This window comes from Epinephelus lanceolatus, chromosome 20 (genome assembly GCF_041903045.1).
Source record: "Epinephelus lanceolatus isolate andai-2023 chromosome 20, ASM4190304v1, whole genome shotgun sequence".
Taxonomy (NCBI): Eukaryota; Metazoa; Chordata; class Actinopteri; order Perciformes; family Serranidae; genus Epinephelus; species Epinephelus lanceolatus.
Genome location: NC_135753.1, coordinates 26,190,987 through 26,210,335, shown reverse-complemented (window position 1 = coordinate 26,210,335; position 19,349 = coordinate 26,190,987). Strand labels below are relative to the sequence as shown.

General features: G+C 42.9%; 1 protein-coding gene across 3 annotated transcripts in view; it reads left to right on the top strand.

The window, feature by feature from the left end:
- The window catches only part of zfhx4 (zinc finger homeobox 4), an 84,412-nt gene extending 70,527 nt beyond the window's left edge, over positions 1-13,885 (top strand). For all 3 annotated transcript variants that reach the window (XM_033639043.2, XM_033639040.2, XM_033639041.2), the window contains exons 8-12: positions 3,395-3,528; positions 4,726-4,926; positions 5,358-5,478; positions 6,251-11,650; positions 12,162-13,885. In XM_033639043.2, coding sequence (XP_033494934.2) covers positions 3,395-3,528; positions 4,726-4,926; positions 5,358-5,478; positions 6,251-11,650; positions 12,162-13,741 — 7,436 coding nt within the window. In that variant the 3' untranslated portion in view covers positions 13,742-13,885. The remainder of the gene's footprint in view (positions 1-3,394; positions 3,529-4,725; positions 4,927-5,357; positions 5,479-6,250; positions 11,651-12,161) is intronic.
- Positions 13,886-19,349: the final 5,464 nt, after the last annotated feature.

Genomic DNA, 19,349 nt, shown 5'->3' with positions numbered 1-19,349 from the left:
AGGTGACCGGGGGTCAGCCTAATGCGTAACCTCAGAGCAGTAGGCCAGTAAATCATGCTGGCCGGCCCTCCCTGGCCTGTTTTGGCCAGCTCTCCCTCCTAGATTTACTACTCCGTAACCTTAGCCAGTCTGCCAGGGCTCAGGACAGCTAAATTGAATACTAAATCCAAGCTGCCGCCACCCAGCCTGCTCCTTCTTAATTGACAGCCCACCCCCCCCCCACTCTCTGCTCTATGTTTGTGGGTCTTTTTTTTTTCTTATTTTCATGAAATGAAATGTCAGGAATGGAATCTAATTGTTTTGCGGCTTGTAAAAGAGAGAAAAAAGATTGCACTAGGTACGCTTTGATTGTTTTGAAAGCCCAGCTTCAAGATGTAGTTGATTTCATATAAAGTCATAGTTGGGGAGATATAAGGATTCAATGATATGCTTGCTTGTGTGAAAATCTCATTTGCTTGGTTCAGTTTGCACAAAATGTCTCACCCTTTCCGACACAAAAGGGCAGATTCTAAAATAGATCCACGGGAAAAGCATTAGCTGTGATGGTATTGCTGGTCCTCCTGCCTTTTGAGGAACAATTTGGGACAGAAATATCCTGAGGTATTTAGAGCTATGGGCTCCTCTGTCCCTCTCTATCATTTTTTTCCTTGTTCTTCCCTCCTTTTCCCGACATTTCTCTGCCTCTCCCTCCGTTGCTCTGTACTTCTCTCCATTTGAGCGCCCACTTGCGTGTATATAAGCGTGTGTATACGCAGCTCCCTAAACACCATTGACAGTTGCAAATAAAGATGGGTGGTGAGTGTGCCGCTCTCTCCCCCTGCAATGCAAAAGGGGTTGAGTGTCATAAATCACCTTTTGATTTATCTAATCAAGCAAGGTCCTGCTGCATGCAGACATTTGTCATTGGGGGGGGGGGGGGGGGGGTACGGTGTCAGGTTTATTCTGCCCCTCCGCTTCACTGGGCTGCAGCTGGTGGAGCCCACCTAAAGATGAAGGGATGGAGGGAAGGTGGGAAGGGAGGGGAAAAGAACAGGGAGGAGGAGGGAAAAGGACACAGTCATTAAGTGCGGGGCGCAGACTCAGAGACAAAGGAAAATGAGAGGAGTCTTCTGCTCCTGTCTTGTCCTCAATCCTGCTCACTCACATTATCTCTCTCTAATTATTTGAGCACGACTGAAGGTGAGAATATGAAGCTACACAAGCATATTTACATTTTCGCTCACACATTTGTGGATAAAGCTTGGGATTTGCCAGCCATTGTGTTTATTTGTGTTACAGGTGATTATATCCTTGGAGGACACTCTACAATTTTGAATGCAATTCTATGCCTCAAAACAACTTTATTATTCACTGGCAGGGCTTGGCATTTAAAGTGGCTAAGTGGCCATAGAGGGAACTGCTCTCTCAACATTCAAGGTTAACCAACTGTTTTTCTTTGCATGAGTGTCATAAGTGTTGATGAAAGCAAGAGGTCGAAGACGAATCTAAACCAGAAGGACAGATCTCGGTGTTGCACAGACACGCACACACATGCTACACAAACATACATTTACATTCAATATGACAGTAATCAATGGTGATCTGTGGGCTCTTTCCCCCCCGCCGCATTGTAAATGTGTTTGCAGCCCCTTGTCTGACAATCGCCTCATCTCCTTTTGCAGGGGATGTAATTTAGTTGCAAATTGACTGGAAGACGGAGGCAAAAATTGAAAGTTGAAATTAGAAATGGTCATAATAAATACGGGAGGCGGGGCGCAGGCTTCGGAAAGGTCAGGTGATATGACGGGTGCTTCCAGGCTGGACCGCTCCGACCAATGGAGTGTCAGAGGCCTGTCATGAAGTGCGTAACGCACACACATACATGCACATAGACACACACACGAGCCCTGCAGGGGCCATCACAGGCAGCAGAAGACGAGATTACCTCGCTATTCTGAGCTGCAGAGCAATTCGCGGATGTTCTTGGAAATTCACATTGTGCCCTTGTGTTTTTTTTCTCTCCCCTCTCTCTCTCTCTTTCTTCCTTTCTTCCTCCCTCCCTCTCTCTCTTGTCACTTTCCTTGACAGGCCAATATTTCAGGCTCCAGATATAGGGGATTACAAATAAAATAAGTGGAACGCCTACTTAATGCAACAGAATTAAAATGCATGAACGGGCCGGAGGAATTGATATGCGCCCAATACAAACACGAGCCACAGAATAATATGAAATACAAAATGTTTTTTTTCAACCCCCTCTCCATGTATCAGTGCTTTGATTTCCCTTTTTTTCCATTTGTGCATCTAGCGTGAAGCGTTGATTCGCAAGAGTGAGGCTCACATATTGCCTTGAGTGACCAGACGAGGGAGGGGAGGCAAGAGGAGGGGGGTGGCGGTGGTGGTGATGGCTTAGGGAGAGAGGGAGGAAGAGAGCAAGGGAGATGGGGGGGAAGGAGAGGAGGGAGGGAGAGAGTTGCTGTTGCTGTGTCTTTGTGTTGTGCCGAGTGGGTAAATTGCAGTGGCAGAGTATAGCAGGGCCTGCATGGCTTGTATCTCAGGATGAGGCTAATGAAAGATTTATCAGTGGCTGCAGCATTTACTAAATACAACCAGAGGCTGATCTCTCCACATTGAGCCCTGCTGTTAACGTCACACACGCTTACACGCACACATACAAATAGACACACAAATGCAGTGCTGCTACTGTACCACCAGCCGTGACCAAGCCCTGAAAATTTAGCATCTTGTACAGACAGAGAAGTTGTTGAGGCAGCTGGGGGAATGTATATGAACTAATGAAGTGTATAATATTACCATAACATTTAATGTATGTCGTGCTGTGATAATGAGCCTGCCCGAGTTTTCTCCATTTCACGTGTCCTCAGGGCAGAAACACGTCAGTGTATATGAATGTGAATAATGCAGCCTGTGCTTGTATCCATGTTTTTGGTGTCAAATCATTTTCTAAAATCATCACCTATGTCCCAGTGAATATTAATTAGGTGGACTTGTTTGTCTTATTCACCTATTGCGTGTTTATTAATCGTCGTTTGACCACTTTGTGATGTAACACCACACGCCACAAAATGTCAGACATTTCAATTCATTCGCTCAATTGTGTCATTTTTATATACGTGATATATTCCAGAATAATATTCCCATTTCTCATACAGTATGTACGTGTGATCTATGGGATGCCATATATCAATGTGACATGGCCCTGTTACTCTCTTTCAACTCTTATGTTAAATGTGTCATTTTGCTTCAACGCTCAGTCCAAAAAGCTCCATTTAAAAAATAAATCAACGGTTTCGCCATCAATCATTTTGCAGTTTTGCAGCTTTGTTGTATTTTTATATCGTTGCTGTCATCTGTAATGCTTATATTCTCTCTGTCTCCCTCCATCATCTGCCAGGAGTGAACGCCACATCCAAAGAGGTTACCGGACCGAACGCCATGGTTAAACATTCCCTCCTGCCAGATCGACAAATTGAAAGTCCACCAAAAAGGCCAAAGTCTGCTGAGGGGAAGACCTCTGCCAATGAGCAGGTAAAGGTTTGTAGAATATCTAAAGGAAACTGACAGTTTTGCTGCAAAAGCAACAACCTTGAAAATGTTACCGGTGTAGTTTGTGGCAACTCAAAGAGGACCAACCAAGGACCTCTAAGTGTTTTCACCTTTCTAAAGACATCAGCAGGTTATGGAGCTTTGTGTGCATCTTTTGAGAGCGTATATCTGGCAATTCATATTCCAAATAAATTTTTACCGCTCAGGTACAGAAAGCTAACAGTTAATGAGGCAGGTTCTCCTTTATAAGCACTAATGAAATCTAACCTTCACTGTCACTGTGGGATGAGCTAATGGGAAGACACTTATGAACTGCAAGACGCAGAAATGCTAAGCTAAGCATTTAGCAATTGCTGGCGCCAGCTTTCTATCAAAGGGTTAAACGCAGCCCACCATTCCCTCCCTGACAGAGCTTTTTAGCATCAAGCACAGTAGGCCGGTCTTTGTGTTCTTAAGTGGAATACCTGCACTAGCCTTAGGCCTCCCTCCCTACTTCTTTCCCCCTTTTTGCATCTCTTTAAATTATATGTGTTTTTAAATTAGATTATGAAGTATTAGCTCGTCTGGTTCTGGGCCCTGCAAGGAGGGAGGACTTAGTCATTTCAGAAATGGATTCTATTAAGACAGGTGGTGGGGAGGCAGCTATGTTCAGAGTACTCCCTGTAATGAGGGCAAGGCGCAGCTAGAGAGAGTACACACCTTTGTCATCTGTAATACTGATTAGAAATTCTGGCCAATCGTGTTTTCTGCTAATAAAATTGCATGAGTTGAGAGACTTAAGTGAATTACATGAAACATCTACATTTTCTGTGTTAAGGGGGGGAGGTGGATGTGGCGGGATGAGGAAAGTGGGCAGTGAAAAACAGGAAATCCTTGTAAGAATTAAATTCCATTTTGTAGATGTGCAGTTATTTTCACTCCTAACAGTGCAGGAGAAACAATGTGACCCTTGTTTGTTTTTAAAAGTTAAATCTGACATCTTTTGTGAGGCAGGTATTAGAAAGTCAGCCAGCTACAGTAATGGCTCTGTTGTGTAAGAATGAGGAGTACATCTTGTGCAAAAAGTAATTCCAGCTCTTGGATTAATTTCTTCATTGCACAGGATGTTCTTTTTCTCCACTCCCAATCAGATACTTATCACACCATCTTGTTTTTTTTTTTGTTCCTGTTTTTCTTTAGGTTCAGCAGTGTCCATATTGCAACTACAGCAGTAAAGATGCCAACCGTATGCAGCTCCATGTGATGTCCCAGCATTCCATGCAGCCAGTAATTCGCTGCCCACTGTGCCAGGATGTCCTGAGCAACAAGATTCACCTGCAGCTGCATCTCACCCACCTTCACAGCGTGGCTCCTGACTGCGTGGAAAAGCTGATTATGACTGTATGTTGAAGTAATGATTACGACAATTTGTGTGTTTGCATGTGTAAGCTAAAATGTATTTTTGCAAATTTGCTAATTCTTTTGTCATTTATGAAGTGTTTAGACATCTACAACAAATTGTTCTTTTTTCAGTTTTTAGTATTCATCTTGAAAAGTGAATATGTGATGAAAAATGGAAATTGTTTTGTTAGAATTGTCCAGTCCTACCTCTCGTCTCCTGTGTGGTTTAGGGCAAGGGCTTACTGCAAACCCCCATAAAACATTTTGCATGCGTTTGTTATACTCCCTTGAGATACTGTCATGACATTGATCATTGTTGTTGACTGAGAAGAGCAAATTCTATCTTTAAAATACTTGAAACAGACTCTACGATATCATATCATTATTTACGAATGTATATGATAATGAGGGCATTTCTTTTGTCTTTATAGGTTGTCGGAGCTGACACGGCAACACCGAACAATATAATGCATCCCCAAACTGGACAAGACAAAGGTCTGTCTCTAATGGATTCCTCTACCTCTCTTACTGATGGGTCAGGAAAGTCTCAAGGTGAGCAAAATTTTGTACTTAGATTGTTTTTATTCGGTCACTAATTTGTTGTCTAAGTTATAATACCGTTTAACTTAAATATACATACATGTAAAACTATAAAGGAATACTTCACTAGCAAAATGACCACTAACTTGAATTTGTTAAGTAAACATTTTTCTCATAAGCCTCCATGACAAACGAAGAATCCAAAAAAAAAGGCAAACATTCTTCATGAATTGAAATAAATGATGACCATGGATAACAACAGCAAAACTATTTCAACACATCTTTTTACAAACTCAAACACAGCTCCTGCAGTATAATCCAAGTCTCATTTATCCAGTAGTATGCTCAGTACTTCCCAAACACATGCATTTTCGCTAAAACATTACTGTCTCAAACACATCAGTACAAACAGTCTTATGCGCGGCCAGGTAGCGTGTTGGGGCAGACACGTGTGTAGGCGAAAGTGATTTATATTGTAATGTTTTAGCAAAAGTGCATGTGTTTAGGAAGTTTAGCATTTGACTAGATAACTGAGACTTGGATTATACTACATAAACTGAGAGTGTTTACATATGGGGATCCCCAATGACTTCAATTCATGAATGTTCACCTTTTTTGGATTCTGCATTCACCATGGAGGCATGCAAAAAAAGAACAAGTTTTCGTCACAAATTCAACCCAACATGCAGAGAGTAATTGAAATACAAATTGTCATTTTGCTGGTGAACTATGATAAGTAAATGATGAATTGTGTTTTACTTTAAATTGTATTTTCTGCTTTTAGGAAACATCTCAAAGGATGAGCTGACTAGTCAAGACAAGAATGAATTGGACCTGCAGGGTGAGGAACTCAAGCCCCCAAAGGAGGCCTCAGAGGCCCCAGGCTGGAAGAGAGCCAGCGGGTTAGGACATGATAGCAAGTCCCCTGATACTCTACAGGACCATCTCAGTGAGCTCCAAAGGCTCCAGCAGCAACAGCAGCAGCTCTCAGTATCTGATCGTCATGTCTACAAATATCGTTGCAACCACTGCAGCCTGGCCTTCAAGACAATGCAGAAGCTTCAGATACATTCCCAGTACCATGCCATCAGAGCAGCCACTATGTGCAGCCTTTGCCAGCGCAGCTTCAGGACATTCCTGGCCCTCAGGAAGCACTTAGAAAATGGACATCCTGAACTTAGTGAAGCTGAGGTGCAGCAACTCATAGGAAATCTGCCACTAAATGGAGATATCACTGAGAGTGAGGCAAGGGCCTTGGAGGAAGCTCAGGCCTTTGACAATGACTTGGACAAAGATGATGAAATGGACCAGGAAGAGAAACCCAGTCCTACAGGAAGTGACAGCAGCTCTCTACTAGATGACATGGGAGCAGAACCAAAACGGACCCTACCATTTAGAAAAGGGCCCAACTTTACAATGGAGAAATTTTTGGACCCTTCTCGGCCTTACAAGTGCACAGTATGTAAGGAGTCCTTCACCCAGAAGAACATCCTGCTAGTCCACTATAATTCAGTTTCCCACTTGCATAAGTTGAAGAAGGTTCTTCAAGAGGCGTCAAGCCCAGTTCCACAAGAGACAAGCAACAGCATTGACAACAAACCATACAAATGCAATATTTGCAATGTTGCCTACAGCCAAAGCTCAACACTTGAAATTCATATGAGGTCAGTGCTCCACCAGACCAAAGCCAGAACAGCCAAAAGCGAAATGAGCAGCAGTAGCACTAGTGGTCCAGTGCCTGCAAAGAGCCCAGCCCCAAGCACACAAGGGAACAACAGCAACTCAGACACTGCTAGAAGTGGAACGCCCTCTGCTAACAAAGAAAACACTGTGGAACCCAAAGAAGCTAACAGCAGCAACAACACAAAACAAACAGCAACTACTGACCATGTTTCAGCACAAGCCAGCAGCCACCAGTCAGCGCAGACCTCAGCCCAACTGCAACTGCAGCTTCAACATGAACTCCAGCAACAGGCTGCCTTCTTCCAGCCTCAGTTCCTTAATCCAGCTTTCTTTCCCCATTTTCCAATGACCCCAGAAGCACTGCTGCAATTTCAACAGCCACAGTTCCTCTTCCCCTTCTACATCCCAGGAGCAGAGTTCAACCTTAGCCCAGAACTTGCGCTGCACTCAGCAGCAGCTTTTGGAATGCCTGGCCTTACTGGATCATTCCTAGAGGACCTGAAGCAGCAGATGCAACAGCAACACCAGCTGCAGCAGGCTCAGGCCCAGCAACAGGCTCAGCAGCAACAACAACAGCAGCAGCAGCAGCAGCAAGCCTCACAGACACAGTCGCAAATTCAGCAACAGAAAAACCAGCAACTGCAGAACCACAAATCCAAAATGGAGTCAAGCACTGTGTCAGTTTCAGAAATTCAGATGTCAAGAGAGGCAGAGGACCAACTAGAAAAACAGGAAAACAGAGCAAAAGTGGAAAATGCAGGTGATGCATTAAATGATAAAGACAACAAAGACCCTAGAAAATCAAAGTTCTCAGAGCCATTGATTCCTCCTCCACGTATTGTGTCAGGAGCAAGGGGCAATGCAGCCAAAGCACTACTAGAGAACTTTGGATTTGAACTAGTCATCCAGTACAATGAAAACAGACAGAAAAACCAAAAGAAAAACAAAGACGGAGTTGAACAAGTGGAAATGAACACTGATAAACTTGAGTGTGGGATGTGTGGAAAACTCTTTTCCAATATGCTTATTCTCAAAAGCCACCAGGAACATGTGCACAGTCACTTTTTCCCATATGTGGAGCTGGAAAAGTTTGCCCAGCAGTACAGAGAGGCCTATGACAAACTCTATCCAATAAACCCTGCATCACCAGAGACTCCACCACCACCACCGCCACCACCCCCTCCTCCTCCACCACCTCCAACTCAAGCCCCAGTTACAGCTCCTCAGCCTCCTTCCACATCAATGGCCAAGCCCCAAACCCAAGTACCTTCACCGGCTCCTGTCCCCCATCAGACCCCACACCAACCATCTCACCAGGCACCACCGCCCCAGCCACCACCCCCTCCTCCACCACCGAGTGCCCCTGCTGCACCTCCCCAAGTGCAGCTCCCAGTTCCCTTGGATTTGCCCCTTTTCCCACCCCTAATGATGCAGTCCGTCCAGCACCCGGGCCTGCCCCCTCAGCTTGCCCTCCAGCTGCCCACTATGGACTCTCTTTCCACAGACCTTACACAGCTCTGCCAGCAACAATTGGGTCTAGATCCAAACTTCCTCCGCCAGTCCCAGTTTAAGCGACCACGCACCCGTATCACAGATGACCAGCTTAAGATCCTCCGTGCCAACTTTGACATCAACAATTCCCCCAATGAAGAGCAAATTCAGGAGATGTCAGAGAAGTCTGGCTTGCCCCAAAAAGTCATAAAGCACTGGTTCCGTAACACCCTCTTTAAAGAGAGACAGCGGAGTAAAGACTCTCCCTACAATTTTAATATTCCTCCCATTACTACATTGGAAGATATTCGAATGGAGCCCCAGCTCAATGCACATGAATACTACAGAACTGACTCATCCTTCAACAAGAGGTCCTCCAGGACCAGATTCACTGATTACCAGTTAAGGGTACTTCAGGATTTCTTTGACACTAATGCCTATCCAAAGGATGATGAGATTGAGCAACTTTCCACTGTGCTCAACCTACCAACGCGGGTCATTGTGGTGTGGTTCCAGAATGCCCGCCAGAAAGCTCGCAAAAGCTACGAAAACCAGGCAGATTCTAAAGATAATGAGAAAAAAGAGCTGACCAATGAACGATACATCAGAACCAGCAACATGCAGTACCAGTGTAAAAAGTGCAACATCGTGTTCCCACGCATTTTTGACCTTATCACTCACCAGAAAAAGATGTGTTATAAGGATGAAGACGAGGAAGGTAATGAGGACAACATCTGTGAGGAATACGTAGATACTGTTGAGCAAGGTCCAGCTAAGACTATCCATGTACCTTCAGAGCCATCCAAACAGTCCCAAGGAACTGCCAGCAGCTCTGGCTCAAGCTCCCCTGTGATGGCCTCTCCCCGTGCCAGCATTGGGAAAACTTCCCCCAAGCCAGACAATGCCCCTGAAACTGAACCTAAACAAACTGAGACTGCACCCTCGCCTGTGATCAAGTCCCTACCAGAACCCAGACCATCGAAGGCCTGCACACCACAGCCCCCTCCTCAGAAAGCTCCCCAGCCACAAATGTCAAGACCCCATTCCCAGCCACAGGCAGCTGCAGTGCCCTCAAGTCCACTCTCCCTTGCCCTTTCCTCACTCACAAACAGCCTCCCTCACCAGATGCTTCAGTACCAGTGTGACCAGTGTAAGATTGCATTCCCTACTGTAGAGCTATGGCAGGAGCACCAGCACATGCATTTCTTAGCTGCCCAAAACCAGTTCCTTCACTCTCAATTCCTTGAAAGACCCATTGATATGCCCTATATGATATTTGACCCAAACAACCCCCTAATGGCTAGCCAGCTGTTATCTGGAGGCCTCTCTCAAATGCCTTCTCAGGGTGGCTCTGGATTGGCCTCTGCTGCAGGCTCTGGGGCAATGAAGAGAAAACTGGATGATAAAGATGAAAGTGCTAATGACAAAGATGGTGGAAACAGTAGTGAAGAGCAACACAGAGATAAACGTTTGAGAACCACCATCACACCAGAACAACTGGAGATTCTCTATGACAAATACCTACTTGACTCTAACCCAACAAGGAAGATGTTGGACCACATTGCACGAGAGGTTGGCTTGAAAAAGAGAGTTGTGCAAGTTTGGTTCCAAAACACTCGCGCAAGAGAGAGGAAGGGGCAGTTCAGGGCTATAGGGCCCTCCCAGTCCCACAAGAAATGTCCCTTTTGCAGAGCACTGTTCAAGGCTAAATCTGCCCTGGATAGCCACATACGATCTAGACACTGGCATGATGCTAAGCAGGCAGGCTTTAGCTTGCCACCAAGCCCAATGATGAATCAAGACAATGAAAGAGGTGAAAGCCCAAATAAATATAATTTCTTTGACTACCCACAGCTGCCTACCAAGACTGAGCCAAATGAGTATGAGCTTCCTGCTGCATCCTCAACTCCAGTCAAACCATCTGAGGCACAATTAAAAAACTTCATAAGCCCTTCATCCTTAAAAGCTGAAAACTGTGATGAAACTGAAGGGCCTAATGTTAATTCAGCAGAAGCCTCATCTTATGATTTCAATAAGATGGACTTTGATGAGACGTCATCTATTAATACAGCCATTAGCGATGCTACAACTGGAGATGAGGGTAATAACAATGAGGTTGAGAGCCTCACAGCCAACGGAGGGGACAAGCTGAGTGAAAACAAGAGTGGCCTGGCACCAAATTCTGATGGTGGCAATGAAAGGTTCCAATTCAGCATGGTGAGCCCTGCCCTCAGCTTCTCTGGAAAGGACTGTGACTCTTACTATAGCTCCAGAGATGATGAAATTGATGACTTCAATGACAGGAGTGAATCGTCAAGTCTAGCTGATCCCAGTTCCCCTAGTCCATTTGGGGCAGGTAACCCCTTCAGCAAGTCCGGGAAAGGCAGCAATGCCGGGGACAGGCCAGGCCACAAACGATTCAGGACCCAGATGAGTAACCTGCAACTTAAAGTCCTCAAAGCCTGTTTTAGTGACTACCGCACTCCCACAATGCAAGAGTGCGAAATGCTTGGTAATGAGATTGGACTCCCCAAGCGTGTTGTCCAGGTTTGGTTCCAGAATGCCCGTGCTAAAGAAAAGAAATTCAAGATTAACATTGGAAAGCCATTCATGATAAGTCAAGGCTCACCAGAGGGGCCCAGGCCTGAGTGTACTTTGTGTGGTGTAAAGTACACTGCCCGGATGTCCGTCCGAGATCACATCTTCTCCAAACAGCACATCACCAAAGTGCAAGAAACCCTGGGAAACCAGGTAGATAGAGAAAAGGACTACCTAGCACCAACCACTGTCCGTCAACTGATGGCCCAGCAAGAGCTGGACCGCATGAAGAAAGCTGGTGAGGGACTCAGCCTGCCTGGCCAGCAGCAACAGACTGCAGTGGACAACAATAATGCACTTCATGGCCTCAGCCTACCCTCAGGCTACCCAGGGTTATCTGGCCTTCCGCCAGTGCTACTTCCTGGGGTCAATGGGCCATCATCACTTCCGGTTTTCCCACCCAACACACCTGGTGAGTTAGTATGACGAACAGTGATAAAAAAGTTAAATAGACTAGAAGCTTTATGAACTGAGCTTGATCATGCACTATTTTATTCTACTATACTACTGTTTATTCTGTATCACAGTGGTGTTTGTCAAAAAGTCTTATTTTTTAAAACTATTTTAAAATCAAAATGGTTGGAGTTAGTGCATGCATAATGTCATCATCAGAGTTGAACTGCTAATTGATAATTCAGAGATTTTTTACAACAAATGTATCTATATCATGGCTTTTGTTTGTGTTGTTTGTTTTTCCCCTTATTGTAGGTTTGGTATATTTATATTATAATATATTGGCAGATTGAAATTATCATAAAGCGCATGTGACAGTTTTGATCCATAACAAAATCTTAACAAGAAAGACTCAGCCAGTGACAAATTAAGCATCATTATCTTGTCATACAAAAAAAATTTCCATAGTGATTTGGGGTTGAATATTAAAATATTGAATATTTCCATATTTATATACCACTGTATTTCAGCTTTAGCGTCTCCCGGTGCTGGCATGCTTGGGTTCCCTACACCAGCCACCCCCTCTCCTGCCATGTCTCTCAGCACTACCCCAACCAAGACTCTTCTGCAGACTCCTCCTCCTCCTCCTCAACCTCCTCTTCCTCCTCCTGTTCCCTCCACACCTTTGGCAGCAGTAAATCATACAGAGCAGCAAGGTAAAGACTCAGAGAGAGACAGCAGCAAGAAACCAGGAGACAAGCCACCTCAGATGAAGGTGAAGGACAGAGAGAACGAGAGCGGCTCACGCCCCGAGACCCCCAGCATGGCCAAGAAAAGGGAGAAACTATGTCCAGCTCCAGGGAAACCAGGAAGTGAGACTCAACTAGACGCAACACAGCTTCAGGCACTTCAGAATGCTCTTGCCGCGACTGATCCAAGCTCTTTCTTGGGGGGGCAGTTCCTGCCCTACTTTCTACCTGGATTTCCCAACTGCTTCTCTCCCCAGCTTCCTAGAGGGGTCCAAACAGGGGGCTACTTCCCACCACTGTGTGGAATGGAGAGCCTGTTTCCATATGGCCCAGCAGCAGTCCCACAAGCTGCCATGGCCGCTGGTCTCTCCCCGACCGCCCTCTTGCAGCAGTACCAGCAGTCCCTCCAGGATTCACTGCAGAAGCAACAGCAGCAGCAGCAGAAACAACTTGAGCAACAGCAGAAACAACAACAACAACAACAGAAGCAGCAGCAGCAGCAGCAGAAACCAACCCATGTGAAGACACCCCAGAGCATACAGAGCACCACCACCAACTCCTTCAAACCAAAAGAAGCTATAGATGCTAAGGATAACACCAACAAAGGCTCTTCAAAAGAAAGCACAAAAGAAGAACCGAAAACAGATACCAAAAGTACCATGGATTTTCCAGACGCTTTTATTGTACCGTCCGTCAAGCATGAGTTTATATGCAGGAAGTGCCAGATGATTTTTGCTGACGAAGATTCTGTGGTGCGTCATCAGAAGTCCTTCTGTTACTTCGGACATCCTTTTACTGACCCGCAAGAGACAGTGCTTCGAAAGGCAGTGAGCAACTACACTTGTGTTGCCTGCAATGTGGTTGTTAACGGGAATGAAGCACTTGGCCAACACCTTCAGTCGAGCTTGCACAAAGAGAAAACAATCAAACAAGCAATGAGAAATGCCAAAGAGCATACTAGATTATTACCTCACTCTGTCTGCTCCCCTACTCCTAACACCACATCTACCTCGCAGTCTGCAGCTTCTTCTAATAACACCTTTCCTCATCTCTCTCACTTGTCCATGAAGTCCTGGCCAAATGTCCTGTTCCAGGCCACCACAGCCCGGAAAGCTGCTTCCTCCTCCCCGTCTGCCTCTCCTCCTCCCCCCCTCTCCTCACCTTCAACGGTTACCTCAACTTCCTGCAGCACCTCAGGGGTTCCAACCTCACTACCCACCGAGAGTTGTTCAGATGAGTCTGACAATGAGCTAAGCCAGAAGCTGGATGACTTAGATAACGCGTTGGAAGTCAAGGCTAAGTCGGCCTCTGGCCTAGACGCGAGCTTCAGTAGTATCAGAATGGATATGTTCAGTGTGTAGGAGTGACAAAAGGATCCCTTGCTTAAAGAAAAAAATAAGACTTTTTAAACTGCAGTTCCAAAGTTTCTCTTAACCCAAAAAATTACAGTACCAAATGATTGACTCAGGATTGTTTTTCCCATATTGATATGCTGGCAAGATATTGATTGATTTTTGTTATGGACAGAACTGTTGCAGATGCTTGACTGAGCTTATATTGTATACAAAAACATGGAGTAGGAAAAAATCCCACAGGCTCCCTTGGGGGGGCTTGTTTCAAGCCAAAAACTCTCACGATAGCAAATTGCACCTCAGCTGGATTGTTTTCCAAATGCTAGCATGTACTGTATGGGATGACGATCCAGAACCCTCAAAGAGAATCTCTCTTAGTTTAGATAGGTGTAATTCAGTAGCTTTAAATTCTCAGGTCAGAACATAACATTTCTCATTTGTTAAAGCAGCAACAAGCCTGGGTACACTTGGCTTATAACCAAAACATGTCAAGCTTTATCGGACGCATTTCCTTGATGTGTATAGAGTACCAAGAGACAATATTACTGTTACAGTGGACAATGTGCATATCCTTTTAGTTTTGCCCTACAAAGACAGTATGGTTTTGCCACTGAGGGAATTTAGAATGGTGAAGTAAATGTGTATGATGCCCCTGTGTTTGCCAGTTTGTATTACAACAAGCTGTATCTATTTCCCAACCCCTTTTTTCTTGTAGTATATACTAATCTGTGCCAACTCTTACCTTCTCACTTTTACCTCTGCTCACACCCTTTTCTGAAGAGGTAATAACTCTAGTTTTGATAGACTCTCTCGGATTATGTGAATATAACATTTTTCATTTGTGAATTGCTGTACTGTTACGGTACCTGCTTGTGTCTGGACTATAGTGCACTTATTTTGTTTTTATTTGTCTTTTTATTATTTGAGTAGGCCATTTGTTAATTTAATAGAATTTTTTTCTGTTTGTATGTATGTTTGTGTTTTAATTATTATTTGTGTCTATTGCAGCAGCATATTGGTCCATATTTGTTACAGGATTGATGCCTAACAATCTAGAGACCTATTTAACAATTGGTGCATCCATGAAAGCAGTACTGTATACTTGAAACTGTTAAGGTACAAGTTGGTCACAATGTTAAAAATGGTATGATCATTTACGTTTGCAAATATGCTGCTTTTAAAGGGGGACAACAGCATTTTTGTTGTATATTAAAAAACATTTTCATGTACTTGTAGGACTTAAAACAGTGTTACACCTATGCGCAGCCATTTAGTGCATAGGTTGACGTCCTCCCATGAATTCTCTGGGCACTTCTGATGATCTACAGTTAAAGTCAACGTTTTTAATTTTTTCCACATTTAGTGATTTCAACATTGCAAAGTATTACCTTACAAAGTTTTGCTGCTACTGTGTAATGTTATTTTGCTTGCCATAAATTCTCTCAACTTTCTACCAGACAAAATACTGATCCATTAATTGCTTTGCTTTGCTCTTTTTTATTTTATATTATTTTGTTATTTTGCTGTGGAACTAAGAATGTGAAAGCTGTCAAAGGGTGTTCAATTTTTTACGAATCACTTTCTAGTTTGGTAATTGAAACCAATGTGATTCATTCCAAAGTAACAGAAGGCTATTTGTATGAAAGAAAAAGGCTTGTGAACAAAGAAAGCTAAGCTGTTGTACATATTCGTAGTTGGCTGTGCATGGTACAAATTTATTAATATGAAGAAATGCAAAAATGTATTGCTTTTGGTATTTCCTATTCTGAGATGAGCAAGTAGCATGTAATGCAACTGTTTGACAGGTTAAATCAAATCATGCTTAGTTATTGTTTCAAACAATGAAATCAAGTAACATTTCCTCTTCTGTTTTTATTATTGTAAAGGTGTTTTTTTTTTTTTTTCAAAAGGTTTAAAGCAAAATGTCAGTTTTTCATTTTCTGCGTGAGCTTTTTAATTGTCATTGTTTGGATTTTTAGTATTTTAACATTTACTTTAATCCTGAAGACACTTTTCGATTGTGTTTCATAAGAGACATCCTGGCCTCCCAAGGTGCAATTCTGCCATTGTACAAACATGAGCGACTGTCCTGATTCCAAAGGCTTTCACAACTCTGGCTTTTTGCCTTTCCCCACTCTGTGGCTCAGCATTATAAGACTGAACTGTCAGCTAGCATCATGTGCTAAGATGTTAGCATCAGACAGGACGCTTTCCACACCAAGGACTGGTAAAAGCTAACAAACCAACAAAAAGGATGGTCCAACAATATAACTGTACATAGATATTGCAACTGCACAGCAGCCAAAAAGAAAAAAAAAAGAACTTTTTAAAAAAAATGGATGGATTGTGTCATGTTTATGGGGACAGCCTTCAAAAGGTTGAAATTGGAATTGTTCTTCTGGATGTCAAAGGGATTTTCATGGCGCAATCATATCCTACACAATATGTACTCTTCAACATCTGGGTTACATAGGAAATGCACCCTGAGGTTTTAATAAGAAGAAGCCCCTATGGCTAAAACTTTAAATAAACTAAACCAAAAATGTTATTGATGTTTTATATATAGAGAGTAGTCGCATTAGTTTTTGTTACTGTACTGTTTGAGGTCTCAACTGTACCGTATCACGGTAATAACATGGTTTTGAAACCTTTTTTTTATTTTGTCACAGACCTGTTGTCATAGTTGAAATGACGTTTATTGTAGATGGTATTTGAACAACTTCTGGAAATAGTTCATCAAGTATGTTTGTTGCTCATTGTTGTGATACATTAAAAACTGTATCTGCAAACCAGTTTGGTCTCATCAAATCTTCTTCATTGGATTTTCACTCCCTTTAGGGTCTATACAGCTAACTATGGTAAAGTTTCATTCGTTTTTCTTTCATCCATCTGATTGACTGGCAATTGGGCAGTAATTTAGAATATATGTTTATTTTAACTGCTGTAAATGACAGTTTTATTTATCAGTGCATTACAGTTCTTTTTCTATATAAGTGGAAACAGACAACCTTTCAAAGCCCTGCCCTGCCTTGCCAAGTGATATTGTTGTTGCCATTGTTGGTGTCATTGGTGCAAAGACCACCAGTTCCCTTTTTCCTTTTTCCTCAGAGTCTAGCAACTTCCAACAATATAGGATTTTTTTTCCACAGTTACTTAGGTTATTCCATCATCCACAGATTCCGCGACTGGAGATATTAATGTAACCAAGGGTTAAGAGTTGCGCCTATACTTTAAAAGGTAGTAAAATAATAACATAGAGGCTCCGTACTGTGAACCGAGATGGCAAACTTTTTTCCCTTCCCGTGTTGTCAACAGCAGTGCAACTCCCTCCGTTCTTACCTTTCACAGTAAAAGCCCGAGATGTACGTTGCATGACTGCTAAACAGAGGAAACTGAAATTCACTCAACATTTCGCTAAGAGGCTACTCAATAAAACAGCTTACAGTAACTGCAAAGGACATTAATACTCTTTAGTAGCTGAGGTTAGCCACCAATAGCTAGCGGAGAAATCAAAAGTGCGATCCTCTTCCTGTTTTGGTTGCTCAGTGGTTGACACACTTCCTTTGTGTTGTAAATTTAGCCTTCATTTTCCCGGGAGATCTTACCTGGTGGCAGACAGAATTTTTGTACATACTAAAAACAAGGCTTATGAATCAGTCTAAACGCTGATGATGTCATTATTCTGCCGACAACATTGTGCAATCAACATGTACATCATAATACTAAGTTAAAGGTACACTATGCAGAGTTTTCAGTTTGTAGACATGCTTGCCCGTGCAAGGGAAAGTATAAGCCAACCTCAGATTCACTCTCATTTTGCATGTCACTTCACTATGTTTGCATATTTCGTCGCCGTGTCTCTTGGATGCCTGCTGCTTACAGTCTAACACCTGGTTGCTACCTTTTTATAAAGCCCCAACTAGTTGTGGATGAAGAACCTGAAAGCTTTACCTAAGTAAAAGTACAGATATCTTACCAGAAAATGACTTTGGTAGAAGTTAAAGTCACCTGTTAGAATATTACCTGAGTAAAAGTAGTCTTAAAGTATCTGATATTTTCTGTACTTACATATCAAAAATAATCATATGATATTAAATGTAGTTAAAGATTGAAAGTAAAAGTAATTCTGGTAATGGAAAAGCAAACAGTCAGAATTCTGAGGGTTATGAAGCTTTGTCTTCTTCACTTGTACATCTTAAAAATGGAGCGTACATTACACTTAATGAAAAACAAGGTCTTCTTCACAACTCAGAGGCTTTAAAGAAAACCTTTTGGTCAGTCACCTGTCATGAATCTTTACCTCCTGGTATCATTACTCGCTCTTTGTGCAGAGGGACGCCATTTTCTGTTTCCATCATGATGTCGGTCTCATCGCCGGGTGTAATGTAGTCACTAGCATATAGCATCTGAGCTAACGTGCAGCCTGGGCTTGAGTGGACATCTAAAAATTAACTGCAGCTATGTGATTAACCTGTGATGTAACGTGCAACCTTCTGATTATTTTATTTAATTCTTTTTAGTAACGAAGCAACGAAAACTCTTAGGACACAGAAATTCATAGATACTGGAGTAAAATACTTTAACCTCAGTACATATAAATGTGGTGAAGTAAAAGTGAAAGTTGACAGAAATATAAAAGCTCAAGTAAAGTACAGATACTTCAAAAAAATACTTAAGTATTTACATTACACCACTGGCCCTGGCCTCACCTGTGTTCTGCGAGTGTACGCACCCATTAACGTCCTGAACACAGAAAATAAGAAGAAAATACAGGCAGACTGTAGATAAATACACCTCCACACACTTCAAGTAAATCATAAGTGATGATTCTGTATGAGTCATTAGTTTTGTAGGAAAACCCTGCCAATCTTTAAAGCAAAAAACGTGGATATTTTCATTTCAAATGTATTTTCCGTGGTATGCTTTCAATTAAGACACATCTTTTCCCGAAACTTTCAAGTATGCCTGTGTCATGCTGTTAACAAAATAAGTATTGTATCAACATCCCTCTGAAATTGTCATTCCAGTCACTGACAGACTAAAATTCCAAATCATACAATGGGTATTTCCTGTTATTATGCTATTTGTGGTAATCTGACTCTAAGCAGATGCAGGGGATTATGTTTGGAAGTGTCTGCTAATCTGGATCTGATCAGGTGCAGCTCTGGACCGTTCCTATTAAAAGGGAAACGCCCACAATAACAAATCACGACCATGGATAAACAGACATGCAGCCACAACATCTGTTATTACCCAAGATTGGTGATCCCCAATTGGCAAAACTAAACAACATTTGAAGCTAGATTTCCACTTCTATAGATAGAAATAGATTTGTAAAGAAATAGTTGTTTTAAATTGCTGACTATATAGTGCTTTTAAAATCCTATTAAGAAGCAGAATGCGCGTCGGTGTGAGACAGGAGGGTGACTTTTTAGATCTGAGGTCAACAGATGCTGTCACATTAAAAATTGCACCTCAGGAAAAACCTCAACACAATACATCACACCCTGCCAGCGAGACGTGTCTGCCACCAGTGTCAGGGTCACGGAGAAAGCCGACATTCACAAGTCGTTAAATCCACCTAATGAAATTTCACAAGGGCAGCAAAAATGAAGGG